A 25033-nucleotide genomic window follows, 5' to 3' on the forward strand; every position below is an offset into this window, starting at 1 on the left:
AGAACTAGAGGACAAGCCATCATTACGTCACCTTCTTCCTCTTGACTACTAATACTGGGTCAAACCCTGTACCTTCTCACATTTCCCCAGCCAAGCATATAGGACACATTTTTTATGATCAAACAAAGTAAATCATGTGGGAAATGTTTTAGAATCTGTAAACTACTCTATATAAATATAACAATCTTAAGAGTTTTTTACTTGGAAAAAAACACTTCTTGGAATATGGATACTGTATTTTGCCAGGCTGTTGTTTATTAGTTATCATTTTAGCATGAATTGCCTGGTGAGTTCTGCTGCTTTTATTTTGACTGCCCCATTGTCCCCATATTTCTTGGAAACAAGGCCTGTCACTAATCTATTTCAAAAGCCCTATTTTTTCATATCTTAATTACATCAGGTATACATTCAATGAAATTACATCAGGTATACTTTAGTAATAAATACAGAATCTAACTGGATATCTTGCATGTTAGTAGTGCTGCTTGAGAAGAACTCAGGCAACTGCAAGAAATCAGCTAATATTAAAATTGTGTGGGCACTGTAGAGTGGATGAGTGGTAATGTAGAGGATGTTAAAATTAAGTAAAAATATAAATTATGCATTTAAACAGAAACACAGGATCATTATTTTTGAGTATATAGCTTCTCCCAAGTTATAGCTCTTTTTACACATTTTATTAACTAAATTTAAAAGATCTACTTAGCCTACTGGTTATATGTGAATTGATGTTAATAATATATAAAAGGCATTTGTCTTTAGGCAATAAGATCTTCACTCTGAAACTCTGTAGTTAATCACTTCATCTCAATGTATCCAAGAATGTTCAACACAGGAAGTAAAACTTGACCCTAATTACAAGATCAATACAGTATGTTATTCTTTTTAGACATATATTTATGGCCATGAATAAACACAATATTGAATTTATACATTTCTTTTCACCCCATAAAGAACATCGCAATGGATCACTGTTGTCTCCAGGGAGACGGACACCTGTATCAAATCCTCCCTGTTGCTACAGAGTCCATTCCTAGAGTAGGAACAAATTGCAATGAGAGCACCGCATGAGCAAAGCCTTCTGACTCCAGGGAGCAGAGATGCTTCAGTGGGCCTTACCTGCAGTGCACAACCATCGGACCTGCGTCTGGAGGGTTACAGGTTTTGACTCTCCGTAAGAAAGCCAGAAAAGGCGTGGGGTGCTCGGGAACACCGTGATCAGGCCAGGCGGTGAACTGGAACTGTCTCACTTCTCTCTTCTCACTGGAACCATTCTGTGACACAGGAACACAGGCTGAAGGCTGCTCTCCCTACTTCAGTGGTAATGCAAGTCACACCACTAAGATTTGCTAACTAAATCCCACGCCCATATCCTCAGGAGATGCATGATTCGTAGATCTAAACTCCAAGCTGTCTGTAAATGACAACTAGTTGCAGGAAGATAAAGTTCTTCGGTGAGAAGCAATCTATTGTTTAGGGCTAACCATCAGGAACACTCCTGTTTGTTTTCTTAAAAAAAAAGAACTAGTGTTTTTTCATCTATTTTTCATTTGCTGCAACTTCTGTTTAGAGCACAAGTTTCATATTTACTGATAAATTGCCAAACTGGGAGAGGAATTGTTGGGTGATAATGGAAGAATTATTTTACTCTTCACTGTTGCCAGTGGGATCAAGATTTAAGAAAAGGCTGGAGAGATTTGATTTCTCGAAAGAAGTTTTCTTTCAGTCAAAGAGAAGGCAGAAAGACAAAGCACAAACCTTGTAAAGTGCAAATGTTCGAACACAGTATGTGGCCAGCTCGACGGTATCCAGCAGTGTCACCTGGACCAGGCCGTGGGTTTCTGTGCCCCTGCTCGGCCAGTACTGGTCACACTTTACCTGGAAGAAACAAGGAATGCAGTCAGGGCACACGCTTAGCAGTCTCCATCAGCTTTGCTTGGAGATGCTGTGGAGGAAAAACAGCTCTTTTGCATTTCATTTTATGTTGATCTTTTCTGGCTTGCATTCTTGTTATCCCAATACACATAAATTACCGCTCTGACGCCAATACAAACCACAGTTTTCAAACTGGTAGGAATATTAAGCAGTCACAGATTCAATTTTGTTGAGAAAAATTAGTTGCAGATTGCTGTTCAGTAAAATAAGGAGAGAGGTATATGAAATTTCAGAATGTTTGGGGGAAAAGCACATATTTGTCTGGGATATATGTTATGATTCACATCAAGAAAATTACATGTAGGCATTTTAAACTACAGGGTGAGATAGTGTTCATCTGTCAAGAGCTAAAAGGCACAAGGTATTTCATCTTACGCTATCACAGTTTCCAAATATGCTTGTTTAAAGAAAAGTAGAAATAATTTGAAAATCTATGAAAGTACAATAAACAAAATAAGCATACGTTTTTCTCAGAAAAATACAAGATAAATGATATTTGTGTGCAAAAGAAATTAAACTTGTAATGTCTAGCAGGAAAAGATCTGTTTGTTTTTTAAAAATGGTCTCAGAGGGTAGTACACTCACAGTGCAAAGTTTAAATAATTTAAAATTCATTTGAGATGAATAATCTATAATTTCTATGTGGAGTGGAACAAAAGCACATAAAAATATTCAACTCAATTAGTTTAACTTGCAACAAAGCATAATTCCAAGTCTGCAGTAAGCCTCAAATTTACTGAATGTGTCTGCTGGGCATAAGAAAGCATAATGAAAAATGACAAACACAATACCATATTTTCTGGTGAGTTCATAGATCAGAATACATTTACCCTTTCTATCTCAGGTTCAAAGAAAAATGGGAGTGACTTCTAACTGAAAGCAAATACATTTCTGAGGTAAGAAAACTGCTAGTACTATTTTAAATTAGGAAGCATACTGCTGACTTGAAAAAGAAAGTACTGAAAAACCACAATCTTTGGGCTTATACAAAGACAATCAGGCATTAATATCAGATACTAGAGTTTTTTGGTCCAGTATTTAGCATTGTTGGATAATTATTTTCTTTCATATTCAACATAAATATTAACAGCATTCTGTGAATAATACTGCGATTTGGCCCATTTGGGCCTGAGCAATGACAGTATCTACTTCTCTTGAGAACTTAGGCTCATTCTGTAGATACTAGACCTTGTAAAAAGACACAGGCTCAATCTGCTACATAATTTTCTATACAAGAAAAAGAAGGGAAGACATTTATTGTGCATTTATCTGGTCAGAGATTAAATTATCATGGTTTGATTTCTGTGCTTTTCTCTCCATTATGAGAACACATAAACATTACCTTTTTGATGAAAAAGCAAATGGTTCAATGAGAGCAAATTTGTGCTTTAGTAGGATTAAAAAATATTTTCCATGTTTCTTAAATGCAAAGAATAAGCTTGTATTTTCATTTCTGTCATATACTCTTACTCAAAGAGAAAATAACATGAAGGAAAAGCAATTCTTCAAGAAGAATACTGATCTAGGACAAGCACGGTTGACGATCTCTTATGTTCTCCGACCCCCCATCAACCCAGGTTGTGTTGGCCATAATTAGCAAAGGGTGTCACTTAAAAGGAATCAATGGTCTCAAGTAGTGGTGATTCAGATAGAGGAGGAAATTACCAAGAAAAAAAAAAAAAGGCTGAAAGCTTTATTTTAGACCATGACATGGATGTCTTTGATAGTTTGTTTCAGAGGACAAATGAAAATCTGTAGACCCCATACTGCAATTACCAAGGAAGAAGACACCAGCAATGTGTTGAGCTTAAAGACTCAAGAGAAAAACTGAAACCGACTGTTTAACAGTTTCTGCTGGACAGCACCTCTATGAAATAAAAAAACAACAGACAAAATCCTCTGAGAACAAACATTGCCATGATACACACAAAAATACCACAGTAATGCAAGAAAATGATCTCTAAGGTCAGTTCAGTGTACAGAACCAAATTCAATAGAGTTACATTTCAGGATGGGTTGCACTCAGACTATTTAGTGAGGCAAGATAGAGGAGACAAGGAACTGGAAACCAGCCTTTATGTAAACATCAGAAGAATCACTCCATTGTTTAATGACTCTCTACATACCTGCTCCATTCAGAAAGTATTGGAAAAACTAAAATGCGACTAACTGCAATACGTTCATACTTCCAGTAATAAGTTTGAGACGGTTAGCATCCTCCTACCACAGGGAGTAAATGTGATAAAAAAAGTGCTTGCTAAATGGAGAAAACAAATCACTTTTGTACTCTGTAAATAATGTATTTTATTCTTGTTCTTATTCAAAAAGAGATGTTTCAAAATGTTTGAAACTAAACTACAAATTTGGGAGCAACTTTTGAAGTGAATATATCTAAGCACTGCCATAAAAATAAATTGTCTAACACATGTGGACACACACATGGGCAGTCTCTGCAGAGGGATTAGATGTTCCCTTGAGCTTACCTGAGCAGTGGCAGTGACACAGTCTTCCCTTTGCCCCTCAGCCCTTCGTTTGTCAACCCCCTTCCCAGAGTAGCCCCCACACGTTCACCTGCATTCACTGTGACATTTCAGAGCTCACCTGTACTGGCAACTATTATTTGAAGCTTTCTAATTTTAGCCATATGATGTATGAATAATTTGTGATTTCAATCTTAGACAGTGGGTGTAAAAGGTAGTGAGGTAGACAATGACACACAGCCACAGAAATGACTGTTTTCTAATTAGCTGTTCCAAATGAATTGGGTCTATTCTCCTCTCTTGAAGTTTTACTCTGACAACAGCTCATCTCCTGCCTTGATATCCCGAGAGGAAAGCCTCATATGGTGTGGTCTTCCTAGACAGCTACTATCAGCAAGGCTTCTTGCGAAAAACTGTGAGAGAAAGCAGACATGTGTTTGCTTCGAGTGTTTCAGAACTGGAAAGCAGCAGCTGCTGAACACAAACACTGATTTTTGCCCTTAGTTATTATTATTATTTTAAAAATTCTTTTAAAAGCTTTTATAGGAAGCTTCAGGACTGACTGAAGGAAGGTCAGGCAGAGTCTCAAGGCTGATCAAAAAGCTGCTTTTTCTATTTCCCGGATGGAGGCCTAGAAAAATGGGAGCAATAACTCAGCATCTCATGCCAATGGCAAGGTTAGACAATGCCGACACATCCTCCAGCCATTCAACAGGTGCTACCTCTTAATATTATCAGATTTTTTGGGGGTATTATAAATATGCCAAAAGGGAGCGTGTTAGTATTTTCAGTAAATAATGATTCAGCACAGGATTGGGGCAGGCCAGGACATTAGCAGCAAGGGAGATATCAAGGTGAACCCAGACAGTCCCTGGCCTAATTTCTCAGCCTTGGTGACTAGGTAGGACGGGGCAGTTCAGACCTGCTTCTTCAAGAAGGTAGTGTGAAATTCCAAAGAACTTCTGTCATCTACATGGGCTCCAGTCTTGTGTCAGCTCCTGGTATGGGAACAGATGGTCACAGAACCAGTGCCGCTTTAGGAAGACATCACCCCGTAACTACTTGAGGGTTACCCTGAAGGGGATGGTTTAAGTATGTAGCTGAGTTTGCGAGAAGTGCTTCTATAGCTGGAGAGTGATTGGTCTCATAAGGAGGTTTCATTTTTCTAAAATTATGGAAATGAAAGGTTGGCTATCATTAAATACATGCTATGGAATTACCTGCCTTTTACAGATTTCATGATAAAAGATCTCAAGTTCAGTAGGCAGAATGATAAAACATTTAAATATATTTGAGAGAAGATCTTGTCAATAGAAATAGCTCACCAGAGATGATCTAGTAGGCCTGCCTACTGTGGCTGGCAAACACTCTTGTCTAGGGCATCTTCATTCCCATGTGGCTGAGCTTAGAAGTGCATGCACATTTTACACACTTAGACGGTCATGGTCAACTACACTGTTGTCAAGCCTGGCTTATTTTGAAATGGCCTGAAACTATTTAAATTTCTGCAAACAGAACCATCTTCTTATTTCAGTTCATCAAAGACATAGCAAACATAGCAAAGTCCCCAGATTCCAGCTGTAACAAACCCTGACATTGGAAGAGTTCTAGCATTACTTGTATAGAAGCCTGCCTACCGTCAGGTTATTTAGCAAATGAAGGCATCAAACAGGAAATGAATCATGTGGAAGACATGACAGCTACTGCTAAAATAGCTACAAATTCGTATCTGTGGAAGTTAAGTTTGGGGTGAGTCCTTGCTCAAGAGTCAGGATTCTGTGAAGAATGCCTTAATAGGTTCACACTAGAAAACTTAACTCAGATATGCTGCTGTCATTTATCAACAGATAATGAGGGGCACTAGAGAAAAAGGAAGCTTACTTATATGAGTTATAATAACTTAGTTTTTAAGGCCAGATGTAACATTTGATTTCCACAATAAGGCCAGAGATCATCTCAGTGACCTTACTGGGTTTTGGCAGGCACCTATTCTCCTGAGCTATCTCCTCAGCCCCTTACTCTGTTTTGGCACTAGTGTAATTCTCTGTACCCAACTAATATTTGGCCATACCTATGCCTAAGGGACAAAACAGGATGGCTTGTGTATTTTCTTGTTTCATTTTCTTTTCTCTGACTACTGTTCAGTGGAGGATCAGGAAGCAACAGAATAATTGGAATGAGGGTGACATGGCCTTCTGATCACCAGTGAAGTCATCGCCACTTGCACACACAACCATAAAGGTCAAAATATTATTTTCTAAATAATTCAAATTATATAAAATTGCTTGAGTTCACTGAACCATTCTAAAACTTTCTACACCTATTACCAGTTTTTTTAAAAAACACATTTTATGTTTGATGTTCTGCTAAAAGCTGACCTAAAAACCTACCTTGAACTTATTGAAGGGCTTCCCCCATTAAAATGATAGACACAGGTTTCAAGTTTGGGCCCTGAGGGACAACCAGAAGAGGTGAGCCTTTACAATGGCCAGGTAGTGTTTGGATATCAGCTTTTCATATATGGGTCGGGTCCTGGGAGTACTTACCCGATCCACAATAACTCCTGAAGGGAAGCTGGGGATCCCACCTAGTTCTCCAGGTATGTCCTTCTGCCTGGTCTGCCCCACGGTTTGCTTTGACCTAGCTACATTCCACTGCCACTGCTAACAGTAGTATCCTTATGTGACTTACTGTATCAGTGCATGGATAATTTCCATATACCAGCCAGTATAAACACATGCTTTCTAAAAATCTACCAGTCCAACTGAGCAGTGCCTGTCAAGGACACATCATCTTTGCCTGAAATTCTTTTATTTTTTTTAAATGTATTTGGTTGTTGTAGGATCTCACTACACGGCTCAAACTCATGGTGATCCTTCCGCTTTCAGCCTCCCTGCAGCACTGGGATTACAGGTGTGTGCCACTACACTTGGACTCTGGATGGCTAAGTCCACCCTGGGGGCAGGGCTGTGAAGGGCTGTGGTGCTGGGGATCAAACTTGGCTAAGCAGGTGCTTCAGTCTGCTGAGCTACCTCACCATCCCCTGCATGAAATTCTGCTGAGAGGACAGAGAAAAACAAACATCAGCTGGGTGCTGATTACTGGAGAGCACAGAGAATAATTCACACTTCGCAGAACCTTGGCAGTATCCTCATCCAAACGGGAAGTTCTTCGGCAGATATGAAGAGAATGAGAATGGCCTTGAACTAGGTCCCAGGGAATAGAGCTACACCTCCTTCTCTGGTGCAGCCTTTAGTTAGATCACCACGGCTTTCTTTGATAGGAATATCTAGAGCCAGAATCTGTAGGTTCGCATTCTTAACACATGAGGCTGAAAAGGGAAGGAAGGTAGAAAATGCAAAAGGCTAACAAACAGCAAGAAGCTGGTGGGATTTTTTTCTCTTTTCTCTGATGCTGCGCTTGCTGACAGAGAAAAACCAAGAGTTTGGAACTTGCTAGATAAGGACCCGAACATCCTTTTGGTTGCCAACATGAGCATCATTCTTTTTGTTGCCAGTGTCCTATTTATACTAAGTCGCCACCGTTTTCAAAACAATCCCATACATCATGCAGGGTACAAAGGTAACATTTGTGCTGCTGCTCCTGGAGTTGTTCAAGGAGAGAGCAGTTCTGTTGTCCTAGACGGGCAGGACTTCAGGCTGCAGTGTGAAAAATGAAATGTTCAAGGCCTTTGGCGCTTCCAGTTCTATCTAGAAAAGGACACAGACCTGGCATTTGGAAAGCGTTTGCTCTCCATTAAACTTACAGAACCTTGACAAACCCGAGACGCCAAGAATTAGTCTGCCACTGGCCAAGTCTGGGCTTTCCAAAACCGATAACAATGAAAACAATAACTTACTGCCATTTATACGCTTCTACACCGTTGTGTCAAATTTTAACCCAAAAAGACCTCACAATCTGAAAAGCACTTCAAGATTTATTATATAGAAAAAGAAGAAACCGTTTGAGTAGAATCACCTTGCTTGCAGTTTCTTGCTCAAAATTGCCCTTTTAGCCACAGAACAGAATGTGAGTGTGTTTCCAGCTCTTAATGACTCTCTGTTGGGGAAAATTTACAAAAATGACATTTGAGGACGAGAGAGGTCGTGATCACTGGGTCAGAAGTGCTCTAGTGGGCAAAAGTTAATTCTTGGTATCCTATTAACACAGTAAAGAAAGAGCAGTCATTTCCTTGGTCTTGCCAGCATCAAATTTCTACTTACTAGCACCAACAATAAGATTCTGTGGTACAAGTCTCATATTTTTTGGTCACTGTTGTGATGCAGAAAACATTTGATCTCCTTTAGAAATGAGTGCCATCCACCAGTTTGCATGATTATCGCTTTGGGAACAGAAAACGAGATTCAGAGAGTTGGCAAACCAAGAACAGAATTTCTCACTTGTAGCCTTACATTTCTAAAACTACTGGGTGTAGTCTACATTGTATAGCAATTCAAATCACATGGCATTTGTTGGTGTCGATAATGTTCTCCTCGACACCTATGTTTATAGCATCAAGTCAAGCTATAATAATAATAATAATAATAATAATAATAATAATAATTCTTTAAGTAAATAAATCCTCACAAAAAACTTGGAAGATTGTTTAAGTAACAACAGACTCAAATATCGGCAGGGAACAAAGGCAGACAAGGAAGTCATCTCCTAACCTTGTTTAAGCCATTTCAGCATCTAAATATCCTATCAAACTGCTCCAGAATTTGGGAAAGGGAATTTCCACATTCCCTCTGTCTTATATATCTCAGAAAGGAAAACAAAGTAGAAGAGAAACATCCAAAAGCACACAGATGAAAGGAAAAGAAAAATGTGGACTGCCACCCACTAAACAATGGGGCTCCTTACACCAGGAATCACCTTGGCCAGTCCTACCTTGGGAACTCTAACTCTTCAGAGGACGCTGCCAACCACATACCTTGTTACCCACAAATAACATCCTTTGAGTGGAAACCCCAGCTGCATGCATTTTGCTTTCCTGCCAGTGTTTCATTTTTTCCAGACTTCTTCTTCCCAGACCAATTCATGTACTTATTGGCATGCTAGGAGACATGGAAACGATTAGAGGCCGCATTCAGGGCACTACATGGACTTGCTGGAGAATCAGTGTGCTCCGCAGAACTTGAGAGCAGTTGGCAACACTCATGGAAACTGTGGCACGAAACCCACTAGCAGTATCTCGTGTCACACAGGACATTCTGCCACAGCGCTATATGGATCTGTGCGCTTCAGGAAGGAGGCAAGGTCCACCTCACCATCGCCAGCTCTCAGGCTTAACGTCCTTTGTTTCTTCCTGCAGCCTGGTGAAACCCAGGAAATACTCATCTCAGCCAGTTTCTATTCAGGCTTCCATAACTGAACGCAGACAATGAAAACAGTTCCACAAGATACTACTGCAAGCAGTGGCACCTGAGGATCCTCTCAAAGACACGACAGAGGGAAAGTGACAGCATTCATAAAATCAAGAACTTGAGTTTTCAAATGACTGATTTAAGTCCTAAGCCAGTTTCATCCTTAGAGGCTTCTTTCACCATATGAATGCTAAGTGTTGTCAGTTATCTAGAAAGAGACCAGTCAAACTTGTAGCAATGTGGTTGAGCCCTGCAGCCTTTTTTCTTGCAGCTCTCCTAACTCAGAGAAAACTACAAGCAATGCTGACAAACCTCAGGCCAGGGGGAGTGAATGAGCCCCCGACAAAACAGCTGAAAAACACAAGACTGGTTGTAAGGGGAGAAGTTTCAGCATCATAAAACACAGATGCTGGGCGCAGTGGCACATGTCTGTAATTCTAGCATTCTAGGAGGTTGAGGCAGGAGGACTGTAAGTTCCATGTTGGTCTGCACAACTTAGCAAGACCCTGTCTCAAAAAAGAAAAAAAAAGGAAAGAAAAAATAAAGGGGTGAGAGCCGGGTGTAGTGGTAGATGTGTTCCATTCTAGTACTCTGGAAGCTCAAGATAGAAAGCTGAAATTTTAAGATCAGCCCAGACAATTTAGTGACTTGCCAAGAGCATGTCTGAAATAGAAAAGAAGAAAATTTAAAAAGGGACAGGGATGCAGCTCAATGTGAAGGTTTGGGTTCAATCCTCAGTGCCCCAATAATTAATCAACTGATCACTTAGGGAAGCAGGAAGAAATGTAAAACTTAACCCAAAGGAAATGAAGTATCACAGTATGTTACCTTTAGAGGCAGCAGTTCTTTCTCTACGTAACCTGTGTCTCCACAGCTCATGACATGTCTGTCTGTCTTCAAGGTATGGTTTTTACAGTAATTTAGCCATCAGAATGCCATCTTGTACTATTAGCAGACCGATTAACAAGTTCCCTGTGCCAGCATCCCCATTCCTGAATCTATATCTTGGGGAACCCAAGTACAGGAGAATCCCATGGTCTGAGCTCCCTCCCTTCTTGACAAAAATGCACGTGTATGCAACACTGGAGACAAGGAGCGGAGTCAGCCATGTGAAGTAGCTCTGTGACACTGGTAAGGATTCACTGTCAACCACAGAACACAAATTCATTTCACTTGGGGGCTAAGACGGAGTTGTTTTAGGGGAAACTCGTGCAATGGCATGGGCTCCTACTTTTTAACCGAACAACAATAGCTGAGATGCATGGCCCCACCATGCCCCGATCCTTATTCCAGGCAATATCCACACAACCTCTTCACGTATGCCCCAAAACACAAGCTAGACGCAGAGGGCGTAAGCAACGTGCGAGCCCCTGGGAAGGTCTTCAGGGCCGGAGATAAGACCTGAACAAAGAAGCCTGCCTGGAAGGCAGCCCTACCTGCAACTGCGCACATTCCTGAGTCAGGAACATGACTCACTCCTAATTGCAATCCCCGGCAGTTCTGTGTAACATGACCATGCTATCTTCTCTGGCCTTTTCTTCTCTATTTCTCATGCCAAAGCCACAGTCACCAGGAATGACTACATACTTCTAGTTCACAGAAATGTTAACACATGTACACTTTTTCATAGACCATGGGGGGGAGGACTGTATTTTGAAAACTACAGTCTTAATCTAAATAATGAGATTTCTGGCATTGGCCCTTGCAGAGATGATCTGCTTATATTGTGGGACCCGAACCTCCCCTCTTTATGGTAAGGAGGCTCTAGGCAGACCCTCAGTGGAACCAGTTACTTCAAGGGTCTGCTTTGAAGTTTGCTGCTGGGAACTGAGAATTCTCTTGACTTCCCAGGTCAGTCCCAGAACCCACAATGTTCCTGAAGCATGAAGCTATGTATTTCTGTAACAACTAACCACTGACGTCTGGATGCTTCTTCCCGAATGTTCCAAGTGTAGAACGAAGGGCTTGCAGGTGTTGGGGGGCAGGACTCACTTGCGTGGCCACACCAACGATGGCTGAGACACCTCCACTGCCTACTGGCTTATGCAGGTCATCGCAAGTTTAGGGACAGGCTGAACCAGCACAGAATAAAAATTATAAGACAGCATTTTAATTGGTGTCTTCAGGCCATTTAGCACGGGAGAAAGATAGCTTGCAAGAGCAAAGAGTAATTAATGAAGGGAGCAAACAAAGGTTCATTTAGTAAGTTCCAAATAAGTTCCTCAGTCTGGGGGGTGGGGAAAAGGTAGCCTGCAACAGAAAGATAAACTGCAGGTATTTAAGTCACAATGCCTTCCGCCAAGAGCCGCTCATTACCTTCAGATGCTGCAGTGACAGTGGAGCCGGTTAGAACTAACTTTATTATTAGAAGCAATTAGGGAGAAAAGGGGGCAGAATTTCATTTGGTTATTTCAAAACAAGTTTCTGTGCACAGTTTAATGAAGGCCTGCAGTGTCAAGATAAAACGTGTATTTTACTGAAAACATCCTTGGTAAATGACTACTTGTTACCAGCGGGTATCTCCAGGAAGAACAGACAGGGTAGGCTGGATTTCCATACATGCCATAACATAATAATTCAGCTGTCTCAGCTTCACAGAACTGTAACCAGGCAGTGTGGCCTGATGGGTAAGCACATGAGTTCTGAAGGCAGAAGGTCTTCAATTCCTGTCTCTGACCTTGGCAGGGAAATGACCTTGGAGGCCCTCTTTTAGTTGGGTATTTGTTTATTCACATATGAGGTAGAAATTATACCAGTGTTGATCCGCACAGGGCTTTAGAGATATAGCAATGCACTATATGTATGTTAGACACATAATTAACTGCTAACTCCAAGGATCATTTGGGTTAGAGGTTGTTTTTAAATAAACTGCTTGCATAGAGCAGCTGTCCTGAGTACAAATCAGTAAGGGACCTATTTATGACCTTTGATCGGGTTTCCATATAAAGTTGTAGACAAATATTTGTTTTCGAAGCCACAGTCACTTTTATGTAAGTTTTTTTCAGACAATATTTTAACAACTCTAAGAAATTTGGACATTTTGAAATGATGTCATCACTTTTAAGATTTAATAGACCAGCTGTATACCATAACTTTTCATTTCTGATTTTAACAACAGTCACAGTTTTTTAAAAAATACATTGTATATACAACCTTTTTCTTTATTAATACCCCAAGCACCTTTAACTCTCCTCTTATACACACCTGGCCTGGGAAACAGGGCCACTTTGAGCTTGGAAGGTCACTTATGCTAACTCTCATATTAAGTAGAGGATCAGGCTTTGGCCCCTTCTAAGGGTTCTCTTTAAGTGACCCCTTAGCTGATCACAAACACATCCACAAATGTCCCCACTAATCATACGTGCTGTTTCTTTTAGAGATCCTTTCATTAAAATCTCAGATAGAAGATTTTCTTCAGATGGTAACAAAATGTGTGCACACAGTGGGGAATACAGCACACTGCATACACATTATGTTTTCATTTTCCAAATCAATAGCATTTAACTAATGTGTCATGCGCCATCCTATTGGACCCATAAGATGAATAAAACTCCTTTCTTGGATGTTAACAAGCAATGCCTTGTTATTAAAATCTATTCACTTGGGAGAAGTCAAAACTAGCAAAATGCCCTCTGTGTAGTTATGTGTTTTCTCAGGCTTGTGTTAAGCTATATCGGTTTTCATGCTACCCTGAATTAGCTTATGCTAATTTGAAAGTAAGAGCTTCTTTGATAGATCCTACCCTACAGACTGTGAGAAATCATAGGTGGAAAATTATAGGATGTACACATTGGAGAGATTCTCCCAAAAGCTTGTGGTTTCTTGTTCAATGTGAGTTCAGGAATAAGTTCAAGCTGATGTAATCTTCAATCCAGTTGTACATGTCCTGGAGTGCTCATCCCTTTCACAAATACAACGTCCTAGTACAGGAGAAGTTCTATTTTGAGAAGACCCCAAAAATTTCAAGCAATGATTTCATGCTAGTCATTGATGCTGATTCATAAATTAGTCTCTGTCAGAAAAAGTCAACCTCAGGCAATGTTTAGATTGTGAATAGAATAAAACAGAGAGCAGAGATTGCAAAGTTGGTGGATGCCTCCCCTTACCCTGGATCTTTCTTCCAGTTTGGTCATCATGACGACTGTGGCACTCCGCTGCTCCCATATCATTCTCCAAAAGTCCCCAAATGTCTCAGGAAGAGATCCTTGCGTTGCAATGTAGGCATTTTGCTTCCGATAGCCATCTATGTAGTTGGCGTTCACATAGTCACTTCCTGGGATTCCTACAAAGCAATAAACATTACTGACCCAGTATACTATACAGATGTTCCACACAATGCCTTCTCTCTCACAGGTTCTCTGTTTTTCTGATGCATCAGAAAAAAAAAAAAAAGGTTCATAAAGACAACAAACTGGTCCTATTCCTTTCACATATTCATCCCTACTTCCAGACAAAAATCATTTTGTTGTTTTTTCTACAGGGTATCAAACTTAGGACCTTGTACTTGCCAGGCTAGGTGCTATGTCCTTGAGCTATATCCCTGGTTCCAGGAAAAATACTGAAAAGGGAAAGGATGCTTGAGTGTGAAAAAGACATATAAGGTGGTTCTGTCAGCATGACAAATAATTTACTGCAGATTAATTATCAGGACTCACATCAATTCTTTTGATTCCCACAACATGAAGCAAACCCTCTCACATAAGTGGGAAGGAGAGACTAGAAAAAAAAAAAAAACTTGGCCAACTTGACCAAGATGGTAGGACCAGGATCAATCCCAGGCAGGTTGTCTGCTGTGTCTGTGACATAATGTCCGCAGAGCTGTGTTCCTTGCTTTAAACCTCATGGGTAGACATGAGTAGCACAGAATCTCTCTTGGATAACAATGGCCTCTTAATTAACCATCACACCTCTAATTTGGTCCTCAGCAGTCTGTTCTAACTAGCAAGAGAACATGTTTGATACATGTAATTTGTAACTTCTTCAAACTCAACAGCGTTTTATTTTACTTGAATTAAATCTAAGCTCTCAATATTATAGACAAAACCCCATCCTTCTCTAGCCTCATCTCACTCCATTCACTTGCTAATCTCTAGACAGTGACTGCTTTGATTGTTAGGACACATGGCTCTCCCACCTCAGTACCACTTACACCCGTGATGTACCCTGTCACCTTTCTATCCTAAAACATATGGCCTCCAGAGTCCTTCCAGGCTACACTGGGCCCTCCAGATTCCCTAGAAGTCCTTACGAGTCCTATTCCAGGTTAGAGTCATGTGCTAATTTTTCTTTAACTTGAATATTGCTTTTTTTTTTTTTTTGACCACCACACCATGTATCTTTTATTTAGTTCTGCTACCACTCATGACAAAAAAGAATAATTTGCCCAGTTAGAACATTTCATATCAGAAGAACTGTACTTTACTGGAGATTAGCAGCATAATTCCTAACAGCTAAGTTTGACAGCAGCCTATATGCTACTGACAGGTGAACAGATAAAGGAAATGTAGTAGTTATATACAAAGTAGTTCTACTGAAGGATACATTTGAGTCATTTGCAGGAAAGTGGACGCACCTTGAAACAGTGATTCTTTTGTGGTACTGGGGATTGAACTAACCTTGCATTTGCCAGGCAGGCACTTATGCCACTGAGCTCTCTCCCTGGTCCTACACCTTGAGATCATAATGTTAAGTGAATTAAATCAGACACACAAGCTTAAATATCCCATGGTTTCTCTTATAGAAGCCCAAATTATAAATAAAGAGCAAAAGAAAAGATTCTAGCAAGCAGGGAGGTGGATTTTGTTCAAATGGGAAGGGAATCAAGAGATGGAGGGAGAGGTCCTGAAGGGAAGGAAAGGAGGTGCACCAACCTCCCCAAGGAATGTAATCAATATGCAATACAAACATGTACTGATTTTTTTTTTTAAAGGAGTGAAATCCTAACTTTTTTCAGCACAATGCTTTTACAAAGGGTAAGTTAAATGCGAGATTTTTCCTGGAAAAGTGTGTGTGAGGAAGTAAATGAAGGCTGTGCCACGTGAGAAGGCAGTACAGACAGCTGCCACAGAGCAGGTAGGGAGCGAGGAGAAGCATCGCCTCCACCTCAGAAGACGGCTCCCATCCACTCAGAGATCCCAGTCTTCAATTCTGAAGGATACAGCTACAGAGAGGGGCTTTACCACTAATTCAATGAAGCATAGTTAAATAACCAAGCTAAAAAGAGACAAGTCTCCTAGGTGGGAAATGAGCTGCCTGTCCCTGGATAGAAGTCATATGATGCAAGAATATCAGTGTATTTTGGTAGGAAGCCCTAGAACTCATCCTTCCTGCTGTGGGAAAACACTGTGTTGTGGAATTATGGAAATTTTTTTTTCTTTATAATAACACATACGTTATTGTATTTCACTGATTGCCACTTGCAATTACTCTGAGTGCTTTTCAGAATCAAGTTGTAAAACTGATCTTCTCAAGAAAAGTAATGAAAGTCAGATGGAAACAACTGTGCTCCAAGATGAACACATGGAAACGGAGTGCCACCAGCATTAGCTGAAAAGCTTTCTGAGCAAAAACTGAAATGCACAGTTGGTTGTAGCATTATTCATCTATTACAGCTACTCAAGAAGCAGTTGGGGTTCTGGCAGCTTCTTGTTGATAAAGATCTTATTCCTGCTCTATACCAAATTACTATAGATTGAAAGGACAGTTTAAATAAGATCCTTAGGTTACAGCCTCTGGGAAGTACACACCTCTCATAGGTCTGCAGGCTTTGATTCTGGGCCAAGAATGAGTCTGTTTTATAACATAGGAAAAGTGTACTTTCAATATTTTAATTTACCAGTTAACAACATTAAAGGATAAATATAAAGAATTCTGATGAAGGGTTTTACTCAGCTATTAATATAGGAGAAACTTAAAAAGAAACCAGAATAGAAAAATCTGGATGAAATGGAAAATCTATCAATTGGACACTGTTCCAGGCCTTCCCACATGAAGTACAACACACGCATCTAAAATAAATGCATCTGAGGACATGGAGACAATGGATATAGGAATCATCCCCAAAGGAAGGAATCAGGTATGGGGACTCCTCTGCAGGATAATACAATGAATTTTCTTGGATTATAGGACTCAAGTGTGAATAATGCAAATTTTGGAGCGTGGATGGGTTGGTATTGGAAAATGGTTATGCTTCATGGGGACAAGAATATAAGTAAGCACCTGGAATCAATACTATATTATCACATGCTTTGAGAATTTGGAGTTGAGATTTTTAAAGGAATAAAACTGAAAATAAAGTAAATACTACATAAACTAATTATCAGGCTATTGTCTATGTCCTGAAAATAATACTGATATTTCTCTCCCATTTAAACACTTGGCTATAAGTAGATAACACCCCAAATGGAAATCTCCTTACATCAAGCTCTATTATTCACGCTGCTAGACAGACACTCCAGGCATGCTCTCTCCCCTAGTACTTTGCCATACAGAGAGGTGAGAGAAAGATTGTTCTTTAGAAATTCCACAATCTACTGTCACTGGTGTCTATATAACCCCGTATATAACAAGCTGTGCAGAAACATGAATGTTTGTGAAAAAGTGATCTCTTGTTCTTCTAAAAATATTAACCTCAGATTGAAAGCAAAATTTCAACACCAGTCTGTTTCTTCCAGTTGAGACCCCAGTTTTCAATATGATATATTTAGAAAGAGATTTCAACCAACCCTGGGAAAATATACAATATGCTCTCTTTCCAAATGTTTCAGGGCCATGAAGTGCTTCCTTAGAAACTCGTGATTAGGATATGTTTGCTGGAAGGCAGGATCTACAAAATTCTTTCATGGGGGAGATAACATCTAAATAAAACACATTGTTAATTTGATTTTTGATTTCCTGCCTTGCCTGGAAAATGACTTGCATCTCCTAATGCAGCAGTCATCAGAATTCACTGCTAAGCCAAGAGAAGACCTCTGGGGCTCTACTAGGTGGAAAGCTAACTGAAAATACAGGACCAAGGTAGCACGGAATTGCAATACTTGAGCTGATTGTTTCTGTTCCTGGAGTCAAGAAGAACTTTCTAGTGACAGTGCTGGCCTTAGGTTTGTGTTGCTTTTTTCATTTGTTATAAGTATGGGAAAGACTTATTAAAGAGTGGGACATGACAAAGATGTTGGGCTTTTACTGTGGTAGGTAAAAATCTTAGGAGAGAATGACACTGCTTTAGGAACTGACCCTTGGAGCCACTAGGCTTAAAGTCACGGTTCAGAAGGCGCTCCTTCCCTATAAAGACCTCATCCTTTCTGACTTGGCTACATGGATAAGATCAATAGGCTTTCATGATTTCTCACATACTGTCTAGCATATATTCTCCAATTAACCGCAGTTGCATAAACGGTTCCAACACCATTAATAATTATTCCAGTTTTACATTAAGAAACCTAAGGCCAGACTCTAACTGCATCTTATACCCATATGACTCACTGTCTTGTATTTCTTCAGTTAATTGACTGTTCTTTTTTGTGGTACTTAAAATTTTTACTTATATGGCTTTGGCTGACTCTTAGTGTTTTGGGCTAATTCACCTAAAACTGTAAAGCTGATCTTTTAAAATTAATGAAGGCTGTGATGAAATGAACAATCGGTAGTGTGGTACTTTCGTCGTCTTTGTATACAACAAGCCAAAAGCAAACACCTATTCGAGCAGTCAGGTGACTTTTAGGCTATCATTTTAATTGCTGGCAGTTGTTAGTTTTTGGTGAGAAAACAAGGCTCGGCATGGACTTTGGAGAATTTGGACTCAGCCATTCCACTAAAGGCTGCAAAGTTTCAGAAATTGTACCACGAGTTCAAGTGCAAAGACAACAGGATTTTGCTTCATCCAAGCATGAGACTAAGAGGATGGGCTTAATAACATTGTCTCTGTGCATGTCTGAATATTTAAGGAGGGAGAGACCTTTGGAAAGATGAAGATATTCTATTTAGGAGAATATTTGTAATAACGATTTTTGAGGAATGCATAATTCTTTCAAGGATGCTACAATGTGAGAGAACATATTGTCTAAGCTGTTTTGTCACTGTGTGGTTACAAAAGGTTTTTCTTTTTTTCTTTCCTGTTAATTTGTGAAGGACTAATTGGGCCATGTAGCTTTCTTAAAAATAGAACCCACTCAATTTTTCTGTGGACTAAATTATTTCTGTCAGCAGGTAATTTGACTGGAAAAGTCTCGTCTTAAAGGAGTATTTGTCATTACAAGAAGCTTACAAGCAACCCTCACAACTTGATGCCAGGTGGAAAAGCAGGACCCGGAATAGTGCTTGAACCACTGCGTCAACATGAAATTAAGTAATCATAAGAGGAACATTCGTGTTTTTGTATCACAACAGGTACAGAACATTACATATATATTTTAGAGAGGAGAAAGAATACTAAGGACTTGCTAAGAATTTAGAGACATTGATTAGGAGGCAGGGAACTCTGTCCAGGGCCACAGGTGCTCTGCTCTCTGACATTCGGCCAGGTATTCAACGTGTCCTGCCTGTGATTTCTTATCTGCTAAACAGGGTGTGTTGGACAAATTGATTCCCTCAGGTCCTTCTGAGTTCTAAAATAAGATGATTCTCTATGGTGTTCTTAACCTTCTTTGGAGAGGCAATCTCTGCAGTTATTTTAAGGTGAACAAAAGCTTCCCACCTCTCAGATTAGGTAAGAACACACTCTGATGCTCTTTCAACTGATTTCTATGCTTCCTCCTCTTGTGTGCAGAGAGATTTTTCAGTAAGACTGATAGTGCAACTCTTGATGGCAGCAACATGAAAAGGAAGCCAAAAAACAAGAGGACACGGTGGCACAGAGGCCTGCTCCCGGAAGCAGCTCTCCTTGAAGTTGGGGAGCTAGGAAGGAGTCAGAGGCCACCTTGCGGGCGGGCAGCAGCTGTGTTGCAATGGACCATAGAGGCTGGTGCGCTGCAGAGGTGAGGGGAGGAGAGGGCCCTCCGCAGAGTGCTTTCTGTGCTCCACACTCAACGGTGCCTTTAAACTCAAGCCCGAGGTTTATTTCCTTTCAGTTCCCCCAAATACTTACCAAAGTGAAACTTGTGAGAAAACTTTTTTAGGTAGGCCAGTTTATTTTCTGCTGTAAAACAGGTTTACTCAAAATCTAACATGCACAAAGGCTGCTTTTTATTTAGGAAATCTTGTACCTTCCTTTCTGTGCACACATGCATGTGCACACACAAAAACAAAAAAGTAATCAATTACGTTCTAAGATCTACACTGCATTTTTATCATTTGTTATGCACAAAGACCTACTTTCCTCATACCAAATAAATCAGAAATTAGAACATAGAAAAAAATTAATAACAATCTATATTTTTTAATTTCAAAAAATGCGTATCTTCTCTCTCCTTTGCTTAAATCACATGAGACACCCAGGGCTGTGTCAGAACTGGTAAAATGAAGCATTTCTTTTCTAACATATTAGAGAAAACAAACCTTTCTTCAGAAGACACAATGTCTCCTTGCAAAACTGGTATTTGGGAACTTTTCCCTTATCTCTCTGTGGAATGTACAGTTTCTTTTTCAAAAGCAAGCCTCACCCTGTGAGCGTAGCACCTAGCACCACAGCAAACTAACAGGAGAGGGACCCCAACTTGTACTTTTTCATTATTCTGTCTTCCTCTGACATTTGGCACTGCTGCTGTGTGAGGGGCCTGCGGCTGGAGGATCAGGACAGAAGAGAACGTACACACAGCAAGAAGGGATGCACGGGTTGGGGAGTCATGCACACTTACGACAGAAGAAAAGCTCATCTGTCATTAGGAAGCATGTTGTGCTAAAATAATAAAACGAACCTTGGGCCATTACAGCAAACTTTACAGCCACCCACAGAGCTGCAACATACTTAGTTTATAAGCTTATAGTATTAATAAAAGTTCAATTATTATAGGGCTTCATCTAGCAATGACAGTCAGAATGAAGTGCTGGATTAGCCTATAGGCGCTGTGTATATAAGCAATACTGAGCTCCCCAGTCTCTTATCACAGTCTGTAAACACTGTCATCATGCCATCCTCAGGGAAACACTGCAAAACTCAAGTGAGTTAATGCATTTGGAATTTCTCAAATGCTATGTAGAATGCTATTATTCTTACTGTGGCCAACATAATAAGCAGAAATAAATATCAGCCCACTATTTCCTTGGAATTGAGGAAAAATAGTTCCCAATCAGAAGGCTCCTTTCTAGCTTCCTTGTTTATATATATAAAAAAATGGAACAGAGCAGATGAAATTACTTCCTAATACTGCACGGCAGCCTCTGCCTGTGCTTTAACACCAGACTGATACCACATGGAGATTCATCAGAGTAAAATGCACACACGTATTATAAATATTAAAAAAATCCAATGACTGAACCAAAGACAAAAAGTATTCATTCTTGTAGCTTTATAATTTACTTTTGATCCGATTCAAGAGAAAAACAGTAAACAGAAAAGCAATACAAGCAGCCATGTCTTAAAATCCCCCCCCCCTTTTTTTTCGGTCCATCAGCTAAGGTAGGAGCTGAGAAATAACAAATCCCCACGGCACTTGCTTGACACCCAAATAGTACCAATTAGATAATTTTTACAAAGACTATCATAACCCTATGGAAAAGCTCCAGATTTCCAAAGCTAAATCTCACCTCGCTTGCTACTTGAAACTAAGCTATAAGAGTATGTCGGTGCACTCAAAGAGGTATTTTATATATGGAAAATATGATTGACATGCAATGTCTACAACCAATTCTCCAAGATGAATGTAATTATTACATACTGTGTTGGATGTTGGAAGCCTATACGAAGAATAAAAACCCAATCTTAAAGTAAAAAAGTATTCAACTGTATTATATTTGTGAACAATTACCTTGAAAAGTGAAAGACAGACAACCTTACAGGAACTGTGCTATGTAATTAAATTAGTAATTTTTTCTTTTTTTTTTTTGGTGGAATTGGGGATTAAACTCAGGCCCTTGAGCTTGCCAGGCAAGTGCTTATTCCACTGAGCCATCTCCCCAGCCCAGTGCCTAATATTCTGAAAAATGTGAGGAAAATGAAGTCAAGCAAAAATTCAATGGGATTTATAAAAGCTTTTTTTTTTTTTTAAATGGGGCATATGGTCTAGCGAATGTTCTTTAGCACTTAAAATGTCAAGAGAAAAATAAAACAAGTGCCAGGTACCCACCAACCATTCAGTAGTGACTAGAAGAGAAACTGAGACAGGGCCAGTGAAATGGCTCAGTGTTAGCGCTTCCCTGGCAAGTGCAAGGGCCTCAGTTCAATCCCTGGTTCCACCAAAAAAAGAAAAAGGGGAAAAAAAAGAAGAGGGAATGAGAATCAGCAAGCAAAGACATCATCTTTTTCAAAGTGATGTGGGACAGAGCACATGACAACTAGAAAGGTATTCTTTACTGGGCTGAATAATTTTAGTGCTTTGCAGTCACAGCTTCCTATGGAACATTTATATTCGCTGTAACCAACATTCTATAGGAAATGTTGGGTTGATTATGTTAACTTTTTTGATACTGTTTCCTTGGGGAGGGCAATCACTTTAGATTTTACTTACTGGAAGTATATCTGGCTGCTAGAGATGATTTTATGAAAAAGAAAGATATTTCAAAGGATGGGTATGATGTGAAATTAGAGAACAGGATAACATGTGCTGACAGCTGTTTTAAATTACTTGGTAGAGTCTCACTGTACCTTGCAGAAGACAGGTAAAGACAAGCCTGAATCACAGGGCACAACTACAGTGGCACATGGCGAATCAACCTTACAGAGGGGTATTAGTAGTTTCTGGTCTTTATTTTTTAATTATATCGATCTTAGGGGTGGTAAATTCCTATGAGCTGCTTTATCATTTTAAGGTGCTAAATTGCCCATCTCAAAAATATTCAAGTTTTTGTAGCATGATCTATAATATTTACACGTGGATTTTTGAATCACTCCTATTATGCAAATCTAACAGCAGATGATATAGTTTGAATTTCCATTTGAAATAATACATTCTTCCCCCTGTTGAAATTTGTAATGCTATTATGGGCTTGGTTTCCATTTATCAAGCACTAATATTTTCTTTTGCTTCACAGAGTACTCCAAATACATGCAGCTTTCTCATTTGGATACGGTTAATTTTTCCATAGATCATATACAAATGAAATTCTCTGAGGATAAAAGAACCCAGCTGCAACAGTAATAAAATTCATAATACTAATGATAATCTTAATAATGCCTAATACTTATTAGGTATATTCTTGGTGCCAGACACTCTTCTGAGGGTTTCACACACATTAATTCATTTGATCCTCCTCCTACAAGAAGGAAGTAGGTAATGTTACTCTCAATAAACCCACTAAAAGAGGAAATCAAGCACAGTTACTTGTCTGAACAACCTCACTAGACGCAAGAAGCACCCAGGGCTCTAGAATCACCCAGGGCTCTAATAGGAAGGAGGCCCCTGAGAAGCATATGGCGTCTTTCAAGAAGGACTCATCAAAGAGATGACATGAAGAGATACATTTTACATCTAAAACTTTAAACATATGCTCCCTCAAATAAGAAAAAAAAAATAAGGCAGACTATAATGGTCTAAATGTGTCTCTTCAATTTATATGACAGTGGGACAGCATGGAGAGGTAGGGACCTCATGGCATAAAGGGAGAGCACACACGAAATTATGGTCCTCAGAAGAAAGCTTGGAGCATTGGATCTGCCACTTCTCCAACCTACCCACTCCTTGAGTTGACTACGTTAACTTTTTTGATACTGTTTCCTTGGGGAGGGCAATCACTTTGGATTTTACTTACTAGAAGTATATCCGGCTGCTGGAGATGATTTTATGAAAAAGAAAGATATTTCAAAGGATGGATACGATGTGAAATTAGAGAACAGGATAACATGTGCTGAGAGCTGAGAGAACACAGTGTTTCTTCCCTCAGGAAGGTGAGGTACCAGGACACCATTCTTGAAACAGAGAGACCAGGTGCTGCTCAGACATCAAATCACCTAGCATTCTGGCCTTCAAGTTTTCAGATTCCAGAAAAGAGAAGTAAATTTTTATTGTTTATCCATTATTCAGTCTATGACGGTTTATTACAGCAACCCATATTATACAAGGCAGTTTTAAAAAATTAGACTAATAAATACTCATATTAAGGAATGTATATGACATACAGTAGATTACTATTTATTACCTGCAGTAGTTTATGCCTCTTTGGAGAAACTACGCACACATGGATTTATTCTTTGGCATTTTTCACTCTCCTAGATGAGACTATTTATACCTATTTTCACGAAAGCCTCACAACCAGGCGATAATAGCATTTATAATAAAACTGTAAGTGAAGTACATCTGTGCATATATAGGTTTCCTTGATGGAGCTAACACCTGCATACTCAAGACTGAATATTTACTTGCCTATTTGCATTATCTTTTGATCTCAGGATTTAGAATAAAGGGCCAGCGAAATAGCTCAGTGGATTAAAGTGCCTATAAGCAGGCGCAGGGGCTAGGGGTTCAACCCCTGGGCCTGCTGTGCCAGACCCACACCCAAGGGCACGCTGAGACAGTGATTGAGACTAGGTATGGTGGTGCATGTCTGTAATCCCAGCTCTTGGGAGGCTGTAAACAGGAGAATCACTATGAGCCCGATCTAGTAGTGAGATCCTGAACACCCTGTAAACCCTTTTCTAAAATACAGAGAAAAAGAAAAAGGATTTAGACTAGGCATTCAGAATTTTAGGGCTAGCACAGAAGATAGCACATGGACTCATCCTCTGAGGAATCAGAACAGAAGACACAAGTAAAGGGCTTCTATGCTGGAGAGTGGGGCTTGCGCAGCCCAAGAGTGCACTAACTCCCTGAGATGAGTGTGCACATACAGTTGTACGTGCCTTTAATTCTTAAGTGGAATTTAACACGTTCATCAAATTTTCAAAGGCTCCAGATCTTTCAAAGAATTACTGTTAAGTGCATTAAAATACATGTGAAAGTCATGTAGATCTCTGAACAGGGGCTTTTTTTTCCCTCCCACTCTCCTGTCTTTTTATTCAGAGTTCTTTCAATGCATTTCCAAAGTAATGCACACTGAATAACAACAAAACATACGTGAAAAGCACTTAGAGGCCATTTACTCTTTGAAAATATGGTGGTATTTTGGTTCAAGAATTTAATTTCTTCCCTGATTCTGGTCATGAACCAAGTAAGTGAGGAAACAAAT

At 39.7% G+C, this 25033-nt stretch overlaps 1 protein-coding gene across 1 annotated transcript in view; it reads right to left on the reverse strand.

Annotated features, from left to right (window-relative positions):
• Positions 1 to 25033, reverse strand: part of Ptprd (protein tyrosine phosphatase, receptor type D) — a 437469-nt gene that overhangs the window by 44452 nt on the left and 367984 nt on the right. The window contains exons 26-28 of the mRNA XM_023715852.1: positions 13888 to 14063; positions 1759 to 1878; positions 1120 to 1274 (exon numbers count right to left, since the gene is read on the reverse strand). Coding sequence (XP_023571620.1) covers positions 1120 to 1274; positions 1759 to 1878; positions 13888 to 14063 — 451 coding nt within the window. The remainder of the gene's footprint in view (positions 1 to 1119; positions 1275 to 1758; positions 1879 to 13887; positions 14064 to 25033) is intronic.

Source organism: Octodon degus, unplaced genomic scaffold (genome assembly GCF_000260255.1).
Source record: "Octodon degus isolate 3935 unplaced genomic scaffold, OctDeg1.0 scaffold00044, whole genome shotgun sequence".
Lineage (NCBI taxonomy): Eukaryota > Metazoa > Chordata > Mammalia > Rodentia > Octodontidae > Octodon > Octodon degus.